This window comes from Syngnathus acus, chromosome 2 (assembly GCF_901709675.1).
Source record: "Syngnathus acus chromosome 2, fSynAcu1.2, whole genome shotgun sequence".
NCBI lineage: Eukaryota > Metazoa > Chordata > Actinopteri > Syngnathiformes > Syngnathidae > Syngnathus > Syngnathus acus.
The window spans coordinates 217,649-243,813 of NC_051088.1; the positions used below are offsets into that span (position 1 = coordinate 217,649).

Below are 26,165 nucleotides of genomic sequence, written 5' to 3' on the forward strand. Positions count from 1 at the left end.
CTATCTATCTATCTATCTATCTATCTATCTATCTATCTATATCACCGTCAGGATAACTGCACGCCTTGGTCAGGACTGGCCAGTGGTTCTGGTTATCCTGTCAGCACCACCTTGGACCCACCGAGCCGAGAAGGACAAACTTAGATTCAACATTATAAACATTGACCTTTCAAACGTTTTAAACCAACCAAAATACAACATAGATTCTTCAGTGGTGTCTTTTGAACACAAACTTCAACAGTGACAAATGTTGAATCAACTATGAATGACCGACCCATCTTTAACCATAACCAAAAATTAACCTTCTCAACCCTAATTCTACGTTGATTTAATATCTTTTGCTCTCTGGGGAGTCAGATCACGCGCTGTTTGAAGCAGGGGGCGTGTCCCTCGAGAGCACACCTTCACTCATTTCCTGCTTTGTAGGAGCGGACTGGCAGATGTGTTGCTAAGTACAGCGACCTCCAGCTATTACCAAGTGAAGCATGAGCGAGGTGGTGGTCTGAGGAAGCGGGGGGCACCGGCGAATTTGTGCTCACTACAACTTCGTGATTCAACTGCATAGCTAACATGTCGGACTCAGCGTCCAGTTTCTTACACATTGGAGACCTGGTGTCCCTGTACGCCGAGGGCACCGTTAATGGCTTCATCAGCACCCTTGGGTGAGCACACACACACACACGCGCGCGCGCGCACGCAACAATACACACACTTATGTTGTCTTATGGTCATGAATAAAAACAGCTAACGAAGACACGTTAGACGACAGTCAGAGTAGAATGACACTCATGTTTGCGTTTGTGTGTGTTTGCATATGCGTGTGTATAAATGTATCTTTATAAATGTAAGCTGTATGTATGTATGTATGTATGTATGTATGTATGTATGTATATATATATATGTATAATGTGTGTGTGTGTGTTACTGTTAAGATTTGAGTGTTGTGTATGTGGAGTAGTTCTTAATTTGGGTGAATTCCAAAGTGCATGCTGCATCTTGCTGATATTGGAGATTGAAGTTCGGGGGAGCAGCAAAGACAAGCTATTTCCTCACACAACACGTAATTCTATGCTACGAATGTTAGATAATTGATTGATTGAATATTTATTGATCCCCAGGGGTGGGGAAATTCAGGCCCCAGCAGTATCCATACCACGAGAGGGTATACAAAAGACACACAGATGGCATGAGCGCAACTCAATAGGCTCTCATAAGGCTGCCACACAACGGCGCCACAAAGAAAGTCAGAAAGTGCACAAGATAAAAGCCATCAAAGCAAAAACAAAGCTAAAAGACAAAGGAAAAAAAGTAACAGCGGCCAACCAGCACCCCTCAATACAAGAGAACACCCCAAAACACACAAAATAGCCTCCACGGGGTCCATAGACAGGTGTAAGGCGCCCAATGGACCGTGGTCGTGAATCGGTGAAAAACATCACAAAGCAGGCAAGCGTGTGAGCAGCGTCCTGGGCACCCAGTCGGGTGCACGTGCAGATGGTCACCACGGGGCTAGCATGGCGAAAGTCGTTGGTTCCGACGAGGGAGCGGACTCCCCACAGGGGTCGCGGCTGCAAGGCCAAGGCGAGGGACCCGGTCATCACTGGCCGGATAAGCAGGAAGCCGTCGTAGAGTTACACCGGCCTCGACCGATGATCCCGGTCCCACGAAGAAAAAAATAAATAAAAAACATAATACGTTATTTCTGACCGATACGAGTATAAGTCATGAACTCTTGATTACTCACTGATACCAAGTAGCCAATAACATTAGTAATTTTGATCATCACTAGTTAGGTTTACGTTGAGCTTTCCATTTAGAATGAAAACAAATTACCAAATGGAATAAAAATGCTCATCAGTGGGCAAATCAGAAAACAAATTAATTTGGCTTTAAATGGGTGACATTCCTGTTGCCAATTCTGCTGGAGAATGAGTATGAATATAATAATTAATTATTAATTTCAATTATTAAATTCATTATTAATTTCATTCAGTCTATTAAAAGTAGGGTAGGCAGGGTGGAATACTGGTTACCACGTCTGGCTCAAAGTTAGGAGGGTGCGGGTTCGATTCCACCTCCGGTCCTCCCTGTGTGGAGTTTGCATGTTCTCCCTGTGCCCGCGTGGGTTTTCTTGGGGCACTCCGGTTTTCTCCCACATCCCAAAAACATGCTTGGTAGGCCGATTGAGCACTCCAAATTGCCCCTAGGTGTGGGTGTGAGTGCGAATGCGGATGGTTGTTCGTCTCTGTGTGCCCTGCAATTGGTGGGCAACCGGTTCAGCGTGTCTCCCTCCTAGTGCCTGGTGACTGACTGCTGGGATAGGCCCCAGCACACCTGCGACCTCCGTGGGGACAAGCGGTATAGAAAATGGATGGATATTAAAAGTAGCTTTTTTTTCCTTTGTTTTTGTGATGCCGATGAACAGAGCACTGACACTGCACAGTTGTGTCATGATCAAGCCACTTGGTTCACATAGTGCATTGCGTGCGGCAATACATGTAATCAATGAAGTTGTAAGAATGTTTAGAAGAATGTAAGAGTGGAGATCCAGGCCATATTTAACAAGCAAGTGTTATACCTTAACGCATTCAATGAATGAAAGTTTATGAACTCGTTCATATTTTGGACAAATGTGAACTGAATGTAGCGCATTTTTGCTCCATGGACATTTTTGTGAGTGCCCACATTTTGGAGCCATTGAATGGTTTTGAACGGCAATTTAGTTTCAGATGCCAGGTTTTCTCTTCTTAGTCTTCAAAATAAAACACCGCTAAACACACTGTAAACGAGGCTCATACACGGCCAATTTTTGCAAAGAAAACTTCCATAAACAGTGTGCAATCTGTGATTAATTGATTTATTACTGCTTTCGACATTTGATTTTCTAGAATTGTTTTAGAAGTTCGCAAAAATCGTGACGTCATCAAACACCGGTCCGTGAAAATATTGTCTGACAGTAATCCGGTCCGTGGAGCTAAAAAGGTTGGGAACGGCTGTTTTATAACATATCTTCAGACCAGTCCTCAATAATAAGGTACTTCTAATTAACCTCAATTACCGTATTTTCCGCCCTAAAAGGCGCACCTAAAAACCTAAAATTTTCTCAAAAGCCGACAGTGCGCCTTATAGGCCAGTGCGCCTTATATATGGATCAACTGATGAATTTGTTGATCCATACTGGTTGTACACAGTGCTCTGCCAAAATGTTTCAGTACGTTTTAGTACGACTAGTAAATTACAAGGTCGCATCGCTTCCCAGCATTACGGCAACTGTAGTCAGGGGGCGTCACCGAATAGCTGTTGTACCCGCGAGGCTATTTCATGTCAAAATAGGCTGCTCTGTTAATGTTTCGAGTAAATCTACGGATCGATATGGAAGGGAAACATAGGTAAGTAGTACCAATGCGTTAGATCGAACTTTAGTCAGTTCCGATCATTTTATAGGAGATCGTTTGAGAAACGCAATTGTTTACACTTTGCTGAGGCTCATGGGAGATTGCGAGCTGAGGCTCGTGAGACTTTGCGGATGGCTAATGCTATTGCGATAGCTGCTATACGTACCAGGCTATTTCATGTCAAAATAGGCTGCTCTGTTAATGTTTCGAGTAAATCTACGGATCGATATGGAAGGGAAACATAGGTAAGTAGTACCAATGCGTTAGATCGAACTTTAGTCAGTTCCGATCATTTTATAGGAGATTGTTTGAGAAACGCGATTGTTTACACTTTGCTGAGGCTCATGGGAGATTGCGAGCTGAGGCTCGTGAGACTTTGCGGATGGCTAATGCTATTGCGATAGCTGCTATACGTACCAGGCTATTTCATGTCAAAATAGGCTGCTCTGTTAATGTTTCGAGTAAATCTATGGATCGATATGGAAGGGAAACATAGGTAAGTAGTACCAATGCGTTAGATCGAACTTTAGTCAGTTCCGATCATTTTATAGGAGATCGTTTGAGAAACGCGATTGTTTACACTTTGCTGAGGCTCATGGGAGATTGCGAGCTGAGGCTCGTGAGACTTTGCGGATGGCTAATGCTATTGCGATAGCGATAGCTGCTATACGTACCAGGCTATTTCATGTCAAAATAGGCTGCTCTGTTAATGTTTCGAGTAAATCTACGGATCGATATGGAAGGGAAACATAGGTAAGTAGTACCAATGCGTTAGATCGAACTTTAGTCAGTTCTGATCATTTTATAGGAGATCGTTTGAGAAACGCGATTGTTTACAGAGGGCTCGTTGGTTATTGGCTAGTGGATGCATACCGCAACCCTAGTTAACCTCAGTTTGATGCAGTATAGCTTCTATTTTATGCGCCTTATAATCCGGTGCGCCTTATATATGGACAAAGTTTTAAAATGGGCCGTTCATTGAAGGTGCACCTTATAACCCGGTGCGCCTTTTAGGGCGGAAAATACGGTAACTAAGACTACTAAAATATACATTTGTATTATGATCATTCTACTTCGTCATAAGTGAAACTGTTCTTAAGCTAGTCAGAGGTTTAACAAAAATCAAAATACACTTCTGTTAAGATTGTTCAAATAAATAAAATATACCGTATTTTCTAGACGCATCTGTCGCATTTTTTTTTCATAGTTTGGCCGGGTGCGATTTATAATCCGGAGCGATTTATATGTGAAATTATTAACACATTATTACGTGATCATTACCACATTACTTACCGTGTTTTTCCATGCATAATGCGCAAAATTTAACTAATTTATTGTCCTAAAATCTGGGGTGCGCATTATGCATGGGTACAATAATTTTTGAAGAAAATCTCCGTCGAAATAAAACTTGAAATCACACCTTTCTTCTTGTTTGTTGTCAATCGCGCATCGCATTCAGCCAACAAAAAAAAGTCATCTTCAAAAAAGAACTCCTAGTTCATTCAAATACATCCCACCCCACATGATACTAGCCACATTATCAAATAAGTGTTTAGGGTTGTATTTATTGAGACGGTGAAATCTAGAAAAATAATAATAAATATATAGAAATAATTTTTGCAAAAATGCTGCTTGTCTTTCTGCAGGCTGTCACACCATGCCTGACGGAAGAGCTCAAGTTTAGTTGCATGCTAATTGCGCTCAAGCTTCCTGCATAATTGTGTTAGTTTCATCTGTAAACCATGTAGTTCTTCCCTTACTTTCATTGTAGGCTCTCCTCAACATATAAAACCATGCCTCCTCCCCTTACATATGATAACCTTGCAATTCATAATCATGTACTTTTTCATCATTCAAACAGGTTTCTGAAACAGCTAAAACCCTAAACTTAGTCTTCAGTGTGATCAGAAAACAAGTGACCCTTTACAATTAAATTTCTACTATTTATATGTATAATTGAAAACATATCTACCATTTTAATCTCAACATTTAATTGTCATTTGGTATATACGTACATACGTACATTCACCGTACATGTTATGGAAAAAGTTTGTTTCTAGGTGAAAATCATACTCGCTTTCATTTGTCCTTTTACCAAAATATTAAAATGTTTATTATTAAAATCAAGATATGAAATTATGGAGGTAGCATTTTCAGTTCCTCCAGTCATTAAATAGAATAATCGCTTTCATGTTCCAACATTAGTCAATAATAATAATACTACTACCAGTATTAATAAAAACAACAACAATAATACGTAAGATTATCTACCTATCGGGGCACAATCAGCTAAAATAAGTAACAAATAACACTGAAAACAAACCCACACCTGACCATAGAGCCTATCCTTAACAGAACCGTGATGACTCCCACAGGTCTCCAAACAGAAAAATAAATCACTAAATAACTAAATAAATAACTAAATACACAAACAACAAAACAGAATCAGTGAAATAGCACTTCATTAGTTCTCACACCAAGCGTGCCACCCTGTGTCAGATGTCTATTATCTATAAGTGCCGCATAAAGCATCCATAGAACTTGTTCGATTAAATCTGAATGAACTTCTATCGTTTCGATCTTATCTCCATGGACATTTGTACTCAGAAATTGTTCCAGTTCCTCTCTCTCTCTCAAATAGGAACTGATTTCTCCTTCTCGGGGCATGATACATTTGTGTGAATCCAGATCTTACAATCTGACACTTTGGGTTTGGAAATTTCTATCTTTAGGTTTATTTTCTTCTATATTCTTTTTTTATTTCTTACTCTCATTCTGCAGGAGACCTCGGGTGCATTCAATGACCACTCACTCAGTCGGAAAACGTATTAAAGGGAGAGTAAAGAGAGGATGGTTCATCTTTCACTAACTAGCTATTTTTTTAATCAGGAAAATGAAAAAAGTTAGCATTTTCTATTTTATCCATTCATTTTGGAGAAATAATGAAACGTCTTGGTTGACAATGTCATGGAAGGAAGCAATCACAATTTCCCCATTGGAAATAATTGTACGGATTGTCGCTTAAAATGTCCAAAAACAGCTATCAATTAGCACCAAAATTTGCATGGACATCTCTACCGTATTTTTCGGACTATAAGTCGCGTTTTTTGTCATAATTTGGGTGGGGGGGGCGACTTATATGTGAATTTTTTCACTAATTTTCAAAATAAAAAAAATAAAAAAGTGAAACCGTGATAAATGAACCGCGATGTAGCAAGGGATTACTGTAATTTGAATTTCAAGTGAGGTCAGCGTAGCGGCGCGGCGGTTGTTTACATAAAGGACAAAGATTCAATCACAGGATGACGAAGGGCCCCACGTACTACCGGCATCATTAGCGGCTTTGTTTGTAAGTGACACGGAGGACGAAGAGTTTGAAGGATTTAATGATTTGGAGTGACACAGAAGGTTTGAAAAACAATTATGGCTACTCTACGGAGCTCTCTTTCACCTCCGTGGATGGAAGTCGGGGGCCGGCGCTCAGCCGGGTGGCTGTCCGGGGACGGTGGATGGGGCTCGGACATGGCTTTTACACACGCGCGGTCCTATTCTATGGAGCTCTCTTGCACCTCCATGGCTGGAGGTGCAACCTCCGGGGATGAAAGTCGATGCCGCCACACGCCTGGAAGTCGACGCCGGTGCTTGGGGCCGTGTGGCGGTGAACTATTTGTTAGTTATTTGATATATTTTATTTCGTGTAGCAACTTGTATATGTTTTTATCGTTACAGTTCAGTAGTTGTTGGCTCGTTGAACTCTTGTTTTGGTAAATAAAGAGCCGTTTACCAAACCCACGTCTTTCCTTGTACTTTGTTAACGCTACAATATAGTTATATACTAGATCTGTGGAATAACGACGAGGCTGACGTCAGGGCGTACGCGCGGCGTTGTTGACAAAGGACGAGGAATTTGATCGATGGATTTAATGATTTGGAGTGACACAGATGGTTTGATAATATTATTGCTTATATCATAGTTATTTGATATATAATTTATATATCGTTATATGGGCCTGTGGAATATTTTGAAGTGCAAGCACCGTCAGAGGCGCGCACCCGGCCGGCATTGTTGACATAAAGGACGATCGATGGATTTAATGATTTGGAGTGACACAGATGGTTTGATAATATTATTGCTTATATAATAGTTATTTGATGTATAATTTATATATCGTTATATGGGCCTGTGGAATATTTTGAAGTGCAACCGCCATCAGCGGCGCGCACCCGGCCTGCATTGTTGACATAAAGGGCGATCCCTTTGAGACTGCTTGCGATTTAGGGCTATACAAATAAACTTGACTTGACTTGATCGATGGATTTAATGAATTGTAGTGACACGGATAGTTTTAGAAACGTGTTATTTATGTAATAATTATTTGAATAACTCTGAATGTTACGTCAGGCCCGTTCTCAGCTCTTCCTTTGTGTTTATGTCACGTTAGCATACCTATCGTTTAGCCTGTTGCTCGTTCATGTCTGTTCTTGGTGTTGGATTTTGTCGAATACATTTCCCCCAAAATGCGACTTATACTCCGGAGCGACTTATATATGTTTTTTTTCATGTTATTGTGCATTTTATGGCTAATGCGACCTATATTTCGAAGTGACCTTTAGTCCGAAAAATACGGTACTTACTAGGGGTGTAAATCGCGGGTTTTGTCACGATACGATATCATATCGATACAAAGAACCACGATACGATATTTGCCGATATCTTAAAGCCTGCTGTGATTCATTCACGATACATCACGATATAGTGCTCTACGATCGATATAGAACAATATCCTGATTTATAACAATTCATATGCAAAATCAACAAGGTACTGCAAACTCTTTATTTAGGAAATTACAAGAGTATTGTAGTATATAAAGTGCTTATTTTAACACTGAACTTTATCAAATTCCTATATTTTTTCTCATATAAGTAAAGAAAATTGAATATTTCTTTTTTTGTAATACCATTAACTTTAAAGTGCATTACTGAACTATTTAATTACAAAACAAAAATAAGTTCTTTATAATGAATGTAGTAAACATTACACCTTGACCATATGTTCTAATCCAAATGCATTCTCTTGCAATACCAGAGAACTATACATAAATAAAATATGTATGTTGTTATTTAACTCTTCTATAAAACAAAAATAACTTAATTTATAACTCTTTATATAGAATTTTAACATTACACGGTTTCTACTCTTTGAACTGTTCAATATGGCCAATAATACAACATGTAGTGCAAAATCAAAAGTAGTTTGTCACATGTTTGTTTAGTGCATTGAAATTTGTGATAGTGCGTTCTTTGTTAGGTTCTTCTTCAAGAAAATCAACTGATCGACATGCTCAGGTGTCAAAACACTACGTTCGTGACAAAACCCGCGATTTACACCCCTAGTGCTAAATACACGCTCGGAGGGCATGCTTGTCGCAGGAATACAGAGATCGGTTTTGGCTAGATTTGCAAGGAGGGGAAACTCCATTTCATGACTTCCCCACCATTCTAACAGATTACCTTTGAGTGTTAATAATTCAGTCTCTTTGTATCTATTTACTTCCATCTCTGCCAGCTGCTTGGATGTTTTCATGAAGTTGCTGCTCGCAGTGGTGTATGTGTCCCCAAACAGGTCCTCCATTGCTTTGTTTTTTTTTTGAGACAGGAACATATTCTAAAATGACACAAAAACACAAACATTGTTTTAGGGCTCAGGTTTATAATTATGCAGAAAACACACACCTAATTACTTATAATAATTAGGTGTTATTTATAATAATTATGCAGAAAACACACACCTGAAGCATGGAGCTCATCGTCACATGCCTCTTCAGATGGGTGTGTTGTGTGAGTTTCCTCCATTGCAGTGCCATCATGAGCCTATGTGTCTTCTTATGAACCGAAAAAAGATGTGCATTGTTAATAATTATCTGGTAATACATTTATCATGTGCTGTATCTTACTTACTTTTTGGTCCCACAGCTGTGTAGCCTCATTTATGATATTCTTGAATGTGGCATCCCTCTCCTCTTCGCACAGAAAGGACAGGGTCTTGAATCTTGCATCAAGGGCAGCTGCAGTGTATAATACTTCTTGGACATCTGTGTAACGATGCTGGAGCTCTTTGGCCATTGTTTGTTTCATTTCTTTGATCAGTGGCATGTCATCCTCACAGACACAGAAATGTTCAATCAACTTAATTTTAAGTGGAGCAATGACTGAGATAGTTGGTTGTGCCTCCTCACACATTATTGTAGTTGCAGTTTTCACAGGCCTCAGTAACTATCATTTCTTCAGCTGTGGATATGTCATCTTCATTTAGTGTTTGTAAATCATTCTTCATGGACTTTCTGATTTTTTGGTCAAGGAGTGTAGCACACACAGCAGCCTGTTGCTCCAAAAAACGCTCCAGCATATCAAACGAGCTGTTCCAACGTGTGATGACATCTTGGATGAGTTTGTGTGGTGGGAGATCAAGTAGTTTTTGTTTATCTTTTAACACCGCATTGGCCAGCGTGCTGCGGTGAAAAAAACTCAAAACACGACGTACTCTACCTAAAAGACGGGCAGCACCATTGCATTTGAGTCCTTTTTGAGTTGCCAAGTTGATAGTATGTCCAAAACATTTTATGTGCGGTGACAGATGCGCCTCTATTCCTGCTACGGTCATGTTGCTGGCATTGTCAGTTACAAGAGCTGGGTTTTTATCTGCAATTAGGACAGAGGCTAGGTTCGCTCCTGTGTGAGAGTCACTTAAAACGCGAGTCTGAAGCACGTAGTTTTTTAGCGTCCATGCTGTATCAATGTAGTGGCAAGTGACCGTAATGTAGGCTTCAGTTGAGCGAGAAGTCCATCCATCTGTAGTGATAGCAACCCGTTCTGCTTCCTTTAGTTCGTGTAATACCTCCGCTTTAGCACGGGTATATAGACGTGGTACACGTTTCACTAAAGTACTGTCTCGATGGTACTTTATATCTGGGCTCTAGCGTATTCATCAACTCGGAAAGTCCCTCACCCTCCACGCTACTAAACGGTCTCAAGTCTTTACAAATATAATATGAAATTGCAGCAGTGATGGATGTAGCTCGTTTAGAGTTTTTACTTAGCATTTGGGGGAAAAATGTGCTCACGGAGGGCGTCGTGTCCGTGTTGTTTTCGCTGCCGCTGCTTGAGAGAGAGATGTTGTGTTTTTTCTTTAAATGTGCGGCGGGATTTGTGGTGTTCCCTGAATATTTGATCACCGCATGGCAGGATTTACAAACTGCACGTGTCTTGTCCGTTGAGCCATCTTTTCTTTGGAATCCAAAGTGCTTCCAAACGAATGACTTGAAGCCCAAAGGAGAGCGAATCTCCTCGTCTTCTTGGACACTAGCCATAGCACCAGCCCAGGAGCCGCGTAGTTGTCGGCTCCCCTTTCACGTGCCTGCTCTGCTCACAACACAACACGCCGCGCACTGCTCCCGGAAAGAGGAAGCAAGCAACAATGAACTGGATTTCAAAATAAAGTCGCGTCTAATGTCCGAGGTCAAAAACGGGCGATATAGATCGATGTTTACGTTTAGCATCGATGCCAACAAATCGTAGAGCATTATATCGACTAATCGATGTGTATCGATGAATCGTTACACCCCTAGTACTTACGACAATATCACAAGGATGAGCCTCTCCACGGCTGATTTAAGATAAATGAGCAGTCTCTCTGCAGCTGAAGTGCCCTGTCACGTTTGTCTTATTCCTTTCATCAGTCACGAACATTGGCGAACACGACGTGTTCAGAGAGACTTTATGTAAGCTAAATTGTTCAACATATGCAAACACACATTCTGAGATCTTTATGAAAGCTGAATTGTTCATACGTCGTTATATATTCAATTAAAATTGGTAAGGGTTCATTTGATATTCATTTCTCCTGAAGTCCACGTATGGGGTACCACCTCCACCCATCCATCCATCCATCCATCCATCCATCCATCCATCCATCCATCTTCTTCCGCTTATCCAGGGTCGGGTCGCGGGGGCAGCAGCTTCAGGAGGGACTACCAGATTTCCCTCTCCCCAGCCACTTCATCTCGCTCATCCCGGGGGATCCCAAGGCGTTCCCAGGCCAGCTGAGAGACATAGTCTCTCCAGCGTGTCCTGGGTCGTCCCCGGGTCTCCTACCGGTGGGACATGCCCGGAACACCTCCCCAGGGAGGCGTCCAGGAGGCATCCTGATGAGATGCCCGAGCCACCTCATCTGGCTCCTCTCAACGTGGAGGAGTAGCGACTCTACGGATGACCGAACCTCTCACCCTATCTCTAAGGGAGAGCCCGGACATCCTGCGGAGAAAACTCATTTCGGCCGCTTGTATCCGGGATCTCGTTCTTTCGGTCACGACCCATAGCTCCTGACCATAGGTGAGGGTAGGAGCGTAAATCGACCGGTAAATTGAGAGCTTTGCCTTTTGGCTCAGCTCTCTCTTTACCACGACGGACCGGTACAGAGTCCGCATTACTGCCGACGCTGCACCGATCCGCCTGTCGATCTCGCGCTCCATCCTCCCCTCACTAGTGAACAAGACCCCAAGATACTTAAACTCCTCCACTTGGGGCAGGATCTCATCCCCGATCCGGAGAGGGCATTCCACCCTTTTCCGATCGAGGACCATGGACTCGGATTTGGAGGTGCTGACCCTCATCCCGACCGCTTCACACTCGGCTGCGAACCGCTCCAGTGAAAGCTGGAGATCACGGCCTGAAGAAGCCAACAGCACCACGTCGTCTGCAAAAAGCAGAGACGCAATGCTGAGGTCCCCAAACCGGACACCCTCAACGCCTCGGCTGCGCCTAGAAATTCTGTCCATAAAAATTATGAACAGAATCGGTGACAAAGGGCAGCCTTGGCGGAGTCCAACCCTCACTGGGAACGAATCCGACTTACTGCCGGAAATGCGGACCGAACTCTGGCATCGGTGATACAGGGACTGAACCGCCCTTATCAGTTGGCTCGGTACCCCATACTCCCGAAGCACCCCCCACAGAACCTCCCGAGGGACACGGTCGAACGCCTTCTCCAAGACCACCTCCACCCCCTTTCTGAAAAGAAGATGCTCTAAACATCCACACTCAGATGAAGGGTCGGCCTCCTTGTTGGAAGCCGACCTGCGTGACATGTTCCGGGGAAGTAGGGAAATAGTGGTCAAACCACATCCTTATTTTTTTTTGTGACACCCTTCTTTTTCCTCTGAGAACAACATGAGAACCAAGGTAATGTACAGTATTTTGGAAAATCTTGTTTATAACCCAAATTGTTAGTAAAGGTGAACCGAGGTTGCATTACTATCTAGTATTTTCAGTAAAATAATGCTTCACTACCATTCTTTAAACAAAACGTTATGCTACTACCTGAGATGTTGTGACTTAGCATGAACTCTGCTGATCTGATGGAAGAAAACAAACTGACAAGTGAAGGACATAAAAACAAGCTTGCTTACATTTAAAAACCTTTTAGGTCCGTGTGTGTTGCTCAAAGGTGTGAACAAGTCAAACCTGTGAGACAGGGTGCTGAAGCAATCTGAGTCAAGAAAGTTCTAGAATATTGTGGAATTGACTTCTCAAATACACATTGTTTACTTTTTAGTCAGTTCTCATTCACTGACAGTAGTCAAACGCACATGCAAATGCACACATGCGTACGCACACACAAACACGCACTCACGCACGTACGTATGCACGCACGCAGGCAGGCAGGCACGCACGCACACGCACGCACGCACGCACTCACACACACAAACACACGCGCACACACACACACTGTGCAAATCTCTTAAAACTCATGACCACATCCTGTTCCTGCTTTACAGTGTGTGTTGCGTGTGTGTGAGCGCATGAAGGTGCGGACACGTATATGTTTGACTACTGTCAGTAAATGAGGGCTGATTCTAAAAAGCAAACAATGTGTATTTCAAAAGTCAAATCAGCAATATTATGAAAGTTTCTCGACTCTTGGTATGTGTTGGTGCATGTGTGTGTGCTTTGTTCTATAATTTGTATCCATTAGCATCAGTCTTAACGCGGTTGAGCCAAGGTAGACCTGAGAGAGATGGGAGTTAGCTGGCATGGAGCAGGAAGGATCGGCAGTGACCAGAGCAAATAGACAGAACTCATCGTCCAATGTTCCAAGAGGAAAGGGAGGAACTAACTAACTAACTAACTAACTACCGTAATTTCCGGACTATAAGCCGCACCGGACTATAAGCCGCACCAGCTAAAATCCGGGGATATTTTAGTTTTTTTCTTATATAAGCCGCACCGGACTATAAGCCGCAAGTTTTTTACAAAGAAAGACAGTACACAGAAAGCCTTTTTAAAGTTTTAATAACATACTTTAACATGTCTTTCTAAACATTGCCTGTGACGCAGCAGTAGTACCGCAGCAACACGGAAGTGTGCACGCGAGTTATTAACAAAGAAAGACTGGACACAGAAAGCTTTTTTAAAGTTTTAATAACATACCTTAACATTTCTTTCCAAACACTGCCTGTGACGTGGCAGTAATACTGCAGCAACACGGAAGTAACACAGCACTAATAGGGTTTGATTAAATAAAACATACCGGTAAAAGTCACTGAGACGCGGCGGTAACACAGCAGCAACACGGTAGCACAGCACTAACAGGGCTGATTAAAAAAGCATACAAGTAAAAGTAAAAAAAAGAGCTTCATCGTCTTCATCTTCCTCCTGTGCATTGAAACCATCAAAGTCTTCCGATTGGAATAGCGTTAGTTATCCTTTGCCACACACTTTCTCAGTATCTCTTTCGTCGTCGGTTTTATGCATTTCTTCTAGCATTTTCCATGATGAGGGTCTGTTCATGCTAATTTTATTCATGCACGAAGCGCTAAATTACATTAAACTAGCGAGCGACACGTATAGCTCCATAGTAGACGGGACCACGAAATAAAGAAAAGGGTGACGCAACACAATGTCATCAACATCGACTGCCTTTAGCTTAAAAGCGGCATCATATGCATTTCTTTTGTCCCCCATAATGACGGTTTGTGTATAAAAGCTTCCTTTCAATAATGTCCGTCTTGATCTCCTTCTGTCTCTTCTTTGTGTGAATTATACGGCACTATTTGCCTGGCGGATGGACATGCGATCAACACACCACTTTTCTCCCCAGTGACCGTGTCCATATATCCCTCCGCCCAGCAAAGCGGTGCCGCACAACAGCGGTCCACAGCCTTTTTACGAGTGTATAAAAGTGATCAAGTCATCACAAAAATCACGGAAATAATCATATATAAGCCCCCCATAATGATGGTTTGTGTATAAAAGCTTCCTTTCAGTAATGTCCGTCTTGATCTCGTTCTGTCTCATGTTTGTGTAAATTTTACGGCACTATTTGCCTGGCGGATGGACATGCGATCAACACACCACTTTTCTCCCCAGTGACCATGTCATATCCCTCCGCCCAGCAAAGCGGTGCTGCACAACAGCAGTCCACAGCCTTTTTACGAGTGTATGAAAGTGATCAAGTCGTCACAAAAATCACGGAAAAAATCATATATAAGCCCCCCATAATGACGGTTTGTGTATAAAAGCTTCCTTTCAGTATTGTCCGTCTTGATCTCATTCTGTCCGTCTTGATCTCATTCTGTCTCATCTTTGTGTACATTTTACGGCACTATTTATCTGGCGGATGGACATGCGATCAACACACCACTTTTCTCCCCAGTGACCATGTCATATATCACTCCGCCCAGCAAAGCGGTGCCGCACAACAGCGGTCCACAGCCTTTTTACGAGTGTATAAAAGTGATCAAGTCGTCACAAAAATCATGGAAAAAATCATATATAAGCCCCCCATAATGACGGTTTGTGTATAAAAGCTTCCTTTCAGTATTGTCCGTCTTGATCTCGTTCTGTCTCATCTTTGTGTAAATTTTACGGCACTATTTGCCTGGCGGATGGACATGCGATCAACACACCACTTTTCTCCCCAGTGATCGTGTCATACATCCCTCCGCCCAGCAAAGCGGTGCCGCACAACAGCGGTCCACAGCCTTTTTACGAGTGTATAAAAGTGATCAAGTCATCACAAAAATCACGGAAAAAATCCTATATAAGGGTTCAAAATTTGAGAAAAAAGTTGCGGTTTATAGTCCGAAATTTACGGTAACTAGCGCGGTTGATAATTAGGGATGGCCGATATCAAATTTTTAGGAGGATTAAGTGAAATGAAAAAATTAATGCATCTTCAGACAAGGGTTTTGTATAAATGGTAATTAAAGCAAAAATAGTAAACATTACTTAAACCAATGTCAATGACTGGATGTAATTATCCACTCCATAAAAAGTATCGTATCTTGAATTGGATCGTGATCATAATTATTAAGTAGGGATGTTTTGATCAGCATTTTGTGCTACCGATCCCGATACCAATCCTCCATGAATGTGAACAGCTGATACTGATCCGATACCGATCGCATAGCTTCGGTGTGAAATTAAACTGACAATTAACTGATCTGAGCGAGAAGTGAGGTGGACCACCTCCTTGCAGGCACTGCTACAGCACTTTCCTCATTGACTAACCAGGATGGCTTTTGAGGGTGCCCCACTTGTACAAAGGCTTCTTCCTGCTACACTTCATCATATTGTTGTTATTGTTATGCCTCTTATTACATTGGTCTATTGCTCCTACTTTGTGTTTGTGTTATTAATTTGTGTTTCAATTTAATGTTTTCACCGTCCTTGTAGTTGTATTATTATTTGATGTGTAAAGTGTTTTGCTGCAATTAAAAAATGAACATTGAAAATGTGCATTTATGTATTTATTTTGGAATTCATTGTTAATCCTCTAATATAGTTTCTAAAATTTTAAAAGGAAATGCTAAATTTGCAACCGTAGCTGGTAGAGTAAACTTGTAATGAGGTTCTTGAATTATAGTGTGGGATATACGGTTCTTTATGTAGTGTGGGATATAATCACAGCCTTTGATTGATGTTTGTATCAATCGGATGATGCTTTCCGAAATATACGTAAATATTGGAAATTAGTTGATCCAATTCATATTCCAACCAAAATGCCAACAATGAATAAATATTTATGTATGCAAATTATTTGCCCTCATATGAGGTATAGGTTTATATCACCAATGTGTTCCTGTTGTACAATACAGAAAAAAAAAAACAGTGTACCGTAATTTTCGGACTATAAGTCGCGTTTTTTTTTTCATAGTTTGGGTGGGGGGGCGACTGATACTCAGGAGCGATTTATATACATATATATGGGGTTTTTCACTTTTTTGGGCATTTTATGGCTGGTGCGACTTATACTCCGGTGCGACTTATAGTCCGAAAATTACGGTAATTAATAGTTTGGTTTTCACTTAGTGTCTTTTGCTGGACATAATGCATGGATGGTGGATGGAATACTAATTGTGTGTGTGTGTGTGTGTGCGTGTGTGCGTGCGTGTGTGCATGTGTGTGCGTATGTGCACGCGCATGCGTGCGTGTGTGCAGCTTGGTGGACGATCGTTGTGTGGTGGAACCAGCCGCCGGAGACCTGGAGAACCCGCCCAAGAAGTTCAGAGGTCAGATGTTTGTTGGTAATTGTGTGAGTGTGTGTGTGTGTGTGTGTGTGTGTGTGTGTGTGTGTGTGTGTGTGTGTTTCAACTCGCGCTTGTGTAGCATTGTTTTTTTTTTATCATCAAAGTCAGCAAAAACTACTTCTAAAACAATCTTGAGAAGAAAGTGAGCTAGTTTTTAGCTACTGCCTTTTGTGGCGCAATGGCTGCTACGTTGGCTCAGAGAAGTGTTTGGATGCTGAGTCGTAGCCAAGAGTGGTGAGGTAGAAATGTCAATGGTTTCAACGACACTCACTTTATTTGTAATTTTAAAATGACAAGGAGGACTTATAAATAATTTAATCGTTATGTTAATGTCGAAATGTTAATTAAATCTAAAATCTCACGTTACGTTCACGATTTTCCTCACTGTTGACCACCTTGACTGTTATTCCAGCTCCTGCCATGCAGAATGGTGCCGTCTGTCACTATTCAATTGCATCCAGTCGCATATATGTAACCTGCCCATTCAGACTGGCAGCCTTTTTTTAACTTGATGTCAGTCATTAACTCAACGACCTAATTATTAAGTAGATCAGAGTGATTCCCACCTGTATTTGAGTAGATAGTGTGTGCTATGTCTATGCAAATGTGTGTTGTGTGTGGATGCATCTAAGGAAAAATTATGTGAGTCAACAATCACACCGTGTCCGGAGCGCCATGTTGAAGTGGGTAACATGGCTCAAGTTACGATGAAGATGAACCATCAGCAGGCAAATGTGCGGCCGAGCATGTAAGCTTGCTGCCAAGGATATCCATATTTGCTGGAAATCATGTAGGGTGCTTGAGGACATGGACCAATTCCAACCAAAGCAGCTAATTGAAGGAAACAAAATAACTTTTATTGTATACATTTTAAGATTTTCCAGGTCTTAGTAAAAGAGCTCTGATATTTGTATTTAAAATCCACAAAGGATAAAGAATCACAACCCACTTAACTCACACTTGGTGGTGGTTCTGTCTCATGTAAATGCAGAGTCCTGCTTGTGTTACCATGATGACCATGAGCAGGTCTTAGGTGTTGTGACAAAGGAAGGGCTATTCAGTATTAGTGACTTGCAAATCTGCACGAACGTGAATCAAGTTTAAATAACAGGCTACCAAACAAAAAGCGGTTTTCTATACTAGGTAAGTGTATGCCCAACTGTGTACATTAAAGTTGTTTGCTTTAAGACTTAAGTGACACAACAACAGGTGCACTTAGTGTGATGTTTAACTGCTCTAATGGAATTAATAGGCATGAACTTTGGTGTAAAAAATAAATAACAGTATTGGAAAAAAAGCGGCCAACTTGGAGTGACCAAATGAGATGCAGAGGTTTCAACTGGTGCACTTTACTTCTTTCCTCTTTACGCCACCAACAACATGGCACTGTGAAAACTATTAAATTTAAACGTCACAAAAGCAGCTCTTATTAAAAAATGTAAATGATGACATTTGTTAGACACAAATAAATAATACACGCTTAATTTCCTCTTACCTCCTTCTGCTTCCAAAGGTGCTAAGTTTGAGTTGTTTCTGCAGCCCAGCTTCCGAATACAGTCAAACCTCGGTTTTTGACCACAATCCGTTCCAGAAGGCGGTTCGAGAAGTGAATCGGTCGAATTCCGAATCTATTTTTCCCATTACAAATAATGGAAAAAATTTTAATCCGTTCCAAGACTAAAAAAACGCCTTTTTTAAGCATTTTTTCATTTGCACATTTTTGTCCGATCGCGCAACTGCAGCGCACCGCCGAACGCGCAACCGTAGCGCGCCGCCGACCGCGCAACTGCACCGCGCTGGTCGCATTATTGTGACAGAGCCGTCGCTGAAATTTAGAAAATATTTTTAAAGTCCTGATGTACTTTCCAAAATTTAAGTGGACCTCAGTGCTAAGGGAGCTTAATTTGGTCTGATCGCGCAACCACAGCGCACTGGGCGCTCACTGTCGCATTGCGTTAAGAGCGTCTTTGTGTTTTAGGATGGCTTTACTGCTCCCACTTGCTTTCTTTGGAGGCATGATTAAGGGTTAATACAATCCTCAAAGTAACGAAAATACAATAATAAACGGAGTCAGTCGGCATCCGGGCCGCGCAGTCGGGTTTTCTCGGGTCCTTTCGGCTCATCTCGCGAGGTTCGACCTCCGAATTTTGTTCGACAACCGAAGCAAAAAAATCTCGAATTTTTCGTTCGAATTCCGATTTGTTCGAGAATCGGGATGTTCGAAAACCGAGGTTTGACTGTATACCTTTACATAAACCAGGCAAACGGCACAAAAAACACAAAGAAAGGTACAATTAACAACGTCTCCTGACTTTCAACACAAACATGACAAGCAAAAACATCGTTTAAGTGTCTTACCATTCTGAAGCAAGGAAAACGTGTCTCAAACCAAGACCTGAGCAGGAAGCTTTTGTAGTGTCGCTAAACAGGAAGTAGTCAAAAAACGAGCTCGGCTCTTCACAATAAAGGTGCAAAGGTAAAATTAAAAAGCCATATTATTTTCCTTTAAACAAAATTGCTGCGATTTACACTCCCACCAAATCCTGCTACAACGAATGACCAATAAATTGCACGGGATTTCTTGATTCTTAATAAATGAACCTACTAAAATCGGCAAATGCTTGATGCAATAAAGGACTGTGTACAAAATAAATATTAGTCTGTTCCAATCAGTTCTCAAGCAGTAGCACTAATTTTTGGATAGGTCTTTCAATGACCAAAGGTTTGGAAGAGGGATCTTTTTTTTTTAGGCTTGCGATCTCCTACTTTAACTCAAGGGACTAAACCATCATTGTCTTGAACAGTTTCTGAGACTCGACTTAGTTGCCACTGATTCCTTGGGAGGTTGTCATCCTTGACAATGACAATATCGTTGACTTTGAGATTGGGCTGAGGTAAGTGCCATTTCTGTCTCATGGAAAGGTTGAGCAGATATTTTTTTCTCTCCAACGACCCAGAGCTGTTCAATGAGATACTGAACTCTCCGTCATCGCTTTGTAGCATACAAATCCTCCTTCACAAACACTCCAGGGGGAGGAAAAGCAACTTTTGACTTCATCATGATGAGGTGGTTTGGTGTTATTGGTTCTGGCGCCTTTGGATCATTGATTCAATCTACTGTTAGCGGGCGGCTATTAACAATAGCCATGGCCTCGTATAACACAGTTCTGAGAGAGGTGTCATCTAATTGACCTGGGCACTTTGCAAAGGTGGCTTTCAACACATTTCTAACAGTTCTAATTTGTCCCAGACACCACCTGCGTGGCTGGCAGAAGGGGCGTTGAAGACAAAATCACACTGCCTTTCTGTCAGGAAGATTTGCAGTTGCTTGGTGTTGCATTGTTTTAGTGCTTTCTTAAACTAATTTCTGGCACCAACGAAGTTAGTGCCTTGGTCACGGTGTAGTTGTCGGACAGCTCCTTGGAGGCATCTCGATGCGTTGATGAAAGAGTGTCGACAAATCTTATAGCAATTCGATATGGAGAGCTCTAGAATACAGAGATGTAAAAATGAGCCCGTATCTTATGTATTCTTTACTAGATTTCTGTACAATAAATGGGCCAAAGGTGTTGAGGCTTCGAGACGCTCTTTAGGGAGATCAGCCATTCTCTGGCTCTCTGTTGGCCGTCGAAGTTTCCTGCATGACACATATATATGTATCAGCTTTGCAACCAATTTGTTGCCTCCTTTAATTTCCCACTAACATGGAGAATTTTTTTAGATCAGACTGGATCAAGATTGAAGAGAGAGCTTGAGTTTGGAAGGTCCTTATTGCTTTAAAGTAACTTTATCTCACGGGAGAATGCTTGTTACGGTACAATCTTAATCACTGCCTCAGCAGCCTTCTCTAGCTCCTCTGCAGTCACATGTTCACTGCGTAGGGTTTATTTGGACCCCCGTCTTTTGATTCTTGCTACTACTTTTACAAGTCTTGTCCTCAAAGAGAACTGACTTAGACGGATGAGGATGTCATCTCAGTTTTTAGTTTCCGTTGCAAGTACTTGAATTGTCTTGACTTCAAGATCCCATACGAGTAATTCTGTTGAAGTATTGGATTTTATTTGTCATTCACGCTCCCAAAGAAACTTCAGACCTCGTAGCCAGTTGGTTTAGTGAATGTCTGAAGCACGAAGACCTCGGGATGCATGATCGGCTGGGTTTTCTGAAGTGTCCACATCATGCAACTGTGGAACCTGCGAGCATCATTGTTTATGTATCCAAGTACAACTTGTGAGTCAGTCCAGAAAAAGTATTGGTTTATTTTCACGTCAAGTTCACGTTTTAACATCACACTGACCTTTGCAGAGATCACCGCTGCAGCAAGTTCCAGTCTCGGCATACTTGTTACAAGTAACCCTTGCTTTTGCCGTGACGTGACTGCAATGGACTTCAGCCTTGTTGGTATGGTACCTGAGGTAAGAACAAGCACCCTGTGCAGCTAGCCTTTGAAAAATGATGCAACTTTGCTCTGACAATGTTGTGAAAGTCATGTGGATGGTAACATCTTGGGATTGAAACCTCTTTCAACTTGAGAAGACAATTCATCTATTCCTCCCACCGTGGTTTTATGTCCTCTGGGAGTTGATCGTCCCAGCCGATGCCTCTGTGACAAAGTTCTTGAAGGATACTTTCCACTTCGGCTGACTGGAGCGTTGAATCCAAGTAGAATGTAAAGAGAAGCAATGACTGACAAACCACCACGACGGTTGATCTTTCAAGCTGATGTTAAAGCTGAATGTGTCATCTTTTATAGACCATTGAATGCCAAGAGCCCGTTCTTGTGGCGTTTGATCAAACCCTAAAGGCTCAACGTTTGAACCAATCACGGTGAGGTATATGGCTCTGGAGGGCGGGACATCGGCCGGGCTGTCCAGTGCCTCGCTCACTTATTCATTCATTCCTCCAGTCAGCTGGGTGGAGGTGAAGCCGTGAAGCCGCTGACTCCGCTCGGCGCCCACAGTCCTCCAACTAGGCGCGTCGCGAGTGAAACTGAAACTTAACAGTAAATGCGTTTACATGACACTTGAGAAATTCGGGTAACTGCCATTATCCGATACGATCGGAGAAGGAGAACTCCGATAGCTATCCAGATCTCTCTGCCATGTATATGCCTTTCTCCGATAACGATCGGAGAGCGAAAATGTGCATGTGCCACAGCAAGGAAGGAGTAAAAAAAAAAAAGCTCTGCTCTTTAAAATAAAGGTGCAAACGTAAAATTAGAAAAGCCATATAATTTTTCTTTAAACAAAATTGCTGCCATTTACAAAGTCACTTGACTTCCTTTCGGTAGAAGTTTCTGCTGTTGGGACGCAGCCGAAAAACATCTCGGAGAGATGAAGTTGCTCCATATGCTAAATACAGAGAAGGACAAGCAGCTTGCTCACCTTGAAGGTCGGAATGCAGACTTCAAGCAACACACAAGAATAAATGATATTGTCATCACTGGAATACCATACACCACGGTCATATGCGAGGGCGGTGACGGCAGGCAGCGACGGGGAACCCAGTTGTGAGCTGAATGCAAGCTCAACCGAGCAACAGGTGGCTGCGTTTCTGCAGTCAAAAGGAATTGCTCTGGACTCCAACCAGGTTGAAGCCTGTCATCTGCTACTCACAAGAAACAGCAGTGACAAGCTAGTGGTCATTTTGAGATTTGTTAACAGGAAGCACAATGTTGATCAGTACAATAAGATAAGATAAGATAATCCTTTATTATTCCCTCAATGGGGAAACTCCTATGTTAGCAGCAGTACACTTAACATATACACACACACACGCATGCGGGGAAGGGGGTAAAAGATTCTAAAGAAGTAGAAGGTATATATAATTAAAAAATATGGACAGTGTATACAAAATACACAATACACAATATGCAGTGGAGATAAAAAAAATATTAGATAAAAAAAAAATAGTGCAAGTGAAGAAAAAAATAAAAAATAAAAAACAGTGCAAAGAAAGCAGGTAAAAGAGTGTGAGGTAGACAGATATTGCACATAGTGTGATTGCACATATGGTTATTGCACGTTATTGCATGTTATTTTGTCCGTTAGCTACGGTGATCGGCCTGGTTGTACAGTCTGATGGCAGCAGGGAGGAAGGACCTGCGATGCCTCTCGGTGGTGCAATGAGAACATTTTAGCAAAGGATAACCTATCTATAATCCATTTCAATAACTGTTTATTAAAAGTTTATATACAAATTTTAATAGCATTAGGGATTATCTGCACACATTCAAACAGCCATTTAATATAATTGCTGTTTCTTGGATTACTACTGAAAATGGAATGCATTTTGAGATGGAGCGCTATGCATTTATATATAACAACAGAGTAAAGCTGTGGGTGGGATTGCAATCTATGTTGATCTGAATTTGAATATCAAAATTGCAGAGGCTATGATGCATGTGGTGGACAGCCTTCTTGAATGTGTCACAGTTCAGATTTATATGGAAAAGAAAAAATATATTATTATGAGCTGTGTTTATAGAGCTCCGGGTTCTCGTACTGACAAGTTTACGGAATAAATGGAAAACATTGTAATAAAAAAAGGGGAACTATAATATCTTTATTTGTGGGGATTATAATATTGATATACTAAACCCCAACAAGCAAATGAGTATTGATGATTTTTTCAAAATTCAATGCATAATCTGAGTCTCTTTCCTACAATTACTAGACCCAGTAGAGTAACATCTCATAGACTCTGATAGACTACATAGTGACCAATGTGATAGAAAACAGGACAGCAAGTGGGATATTAATTACTCATTTTACTGACCACCTTCCAGTATTTACTGTCTATGACAATAATTATAGAATTGAATTGGGGGAGCACAAACATCACTGAAGAATTAGGACAAAAGAGGCAATTGCTACTCTACTCTATTTGCTAATTGCTCAGTGGCCTAGTGGTAGAGTGTCCGCCCTGAGACTGGAAGGTTGTGGGTTCAAACCACGGCCGGGTCATACCAAAGACTATAAAAATGGGACCCATTGCCTCCCTGCTTGGCACTCAGCATTAAGGGTTGGAATTGGGGGGTTAGATCACCAACTGATTCCCGAGCGCGGCACCGCTGCTGCTCACTGCTCCCCTCTCCCCCAGGGGATGGATTAAAATCACACGGGGATGGGTTAAATGCAGAGGACAAATTTCACCACACCCAGATGTGTGTGTGACGATCATTGGGACTTTAACTTTAACTTTAACTAAAGCGCGAATTAATGGAGCAGGACTGGGACGCAATATATAACGAAAGAGATAAATTACTGACTACATTCACTTCATTATATAATATGCACTATATCATATTTATATATATATTATAATACTATAATAATAAATTAGAGGATAACAAAAATAATATTTACAATTTAACATATAAAACAATTTAGCTCAATATTTTGAACTAAATTATATTGAAAATTATAATATGGATGAGGTGGCAAGAAGTTTTAATCAGTGCTTTGTACCGTATTTTTCAGACTATAAGTCGCCTTTTTTCATAGTTTGGGTGGGGGGACGACTTATACTCAGACCGACTTATATGTGAAATTATTCACAAATTTTCAAAATTCAAAAATCCGCGATGCAGTGAAACCACGACAAAACGAACCGCGATGTAGCAAGGGATTACTGTAATTTGAACTGCAACTGATCAGCAGCGCGGCGCATACGCGGCGGTGTTTACACAAAGGACAAAGGATTTGATCACGGGATTTAATGACTTGGAGTGACAGAGATTGTTGGATAAAATTGTTGTTTATAATTATATGGGCCTGTGGAATAATTTGAACTCCAACCGCTGTCAGCGGCTCGGCGCACATAAAGGATTGTTGACATAAAGGACGATCAATGGATTTAATGATTTGGAGTGACACAGATGGTTTGACAATATTGTTGCTTATATAATAGTTATTTGAGATAGAATTTATATATCGTTATATAATTTTAACTGCAGCCGACGTCAGCGGCGCGGCGCACACATTGTCTACATAATGGACGATTGATGGATTTAATGATTTGGAGTGACACAGATGGTTTGATAAAGGTGTTATTTATGTTATAGTTATTTGGATAACTGTCAATGTTACGTCAGGCCCGTTCTCAGCTCTTCGTTTGTGTTTGTCACGTTAGCATACCGTATCATTTAGCCTGTTGTTGCTCATTCATGTCTGTTCTTGGTGTTGGATTTTGTCGAATAAATTTCCCCCAAAATGCGATTTACACTCCGGTGCGACTTATGGTTTTTTTTCACTTTATTGTGCATTTTATGGCTAATGCGACGTATATTCCGGAGCGACTTTTAGTCCGAAAAATACGGTAAATGTTGGGCACAGTTGCACTTTGTCTTCCCAAATCAGATGAAAATTGGTAAGGTAATTCTGCAATATAAAATTGGGTGCAAACACAACTTTACAAACTATAGACCAATCTCAATTCTGCTGCAACTCAAAAATATTGGGAAAGCTTTTTAACAATAGAATGGATGCATTTTTGGAAAAATACAAACTGCTGAGAGTCAGTATAGCTTTAGGGTCAGCAGATCAACAGCAAGGCAGTGATTGGAATCAATTGAGGAAATCACGGATGCAGTAGACAAATAAATACTACCGTTTGTGCAAATCTGTAAAGTTGTTTTGTGTGGCTTCGGCCACACAGAGACGTAATAAACAAACGTAATATGTAGACCCAATTGACCAATCAGAGGACATTACATTTTACGTCGATCAGGGCGGTAAACCAATCAGAGGACTTCACGTAACACGGAGAGTACGTACCTCAGCCGCCATTGATAAATAAATACGATCGTATGTGCATAGAAAACAGCATTAGGACCCTCTAAAATGGCATAGACAAAGAGACATGCTTACGAGGCACAATTCAAGCTTCCTGGAAAGCCGGGATCATTGCCGTGTCACGTCTCCTCTCTTGGCCGGCTGAGCCGCCCTCCGCGCTAGATCTCGGGGGTGCGCGTCGCCAATACGAAGTACGTGTGCGAATCGACTCTGATCGCCACCACCTGTCCCATGTTACCCGCTGATTAGTGCGTGTACCGTATTTTTCAGACTATAAGTTGCGTTCTTTTTTCATAGTTTGGGTCGGGGGACAACTTATACTGAGGAGCGACTTTTTTCACAAATTTTCAAAATTCCCCAAAAAAAAAAAAAAAGTGGAACCGCAATA

The 26,165-nt window shown here is 41.5% G+C and overlaps 1 protein-coding gene across 1 annotated transcript in view; it reads left to right on the forward strand.

The window, feature by feature from the left end:
* The first annotated feature begins 427 nt into the window (after positions 1 to 427).
* LOC119119485 (inositol 1,4,5-trisphosphate receptor type 3-like) overlaps positions 428 to 26,165 on the forward strand; it is a 217,030-nt gene continuing 191,292 nt past the window's right edge. Inside the window, exons 1-2 of the mRNA XM_037245907.1 lie at positions 428 to 662; positions 16,894 to 16,964. Of these exons, the coding sequence (XP_037101802.1) occupies positions 571 to 662; positions 16,894 to 16,964 (163 nt within the window). The 5' untranslated portion in view covers positions 428 to 570. The remainder of the gene's footprint in view (positions 663 to 16,893; positions 16,965 to 26,165) is intronic.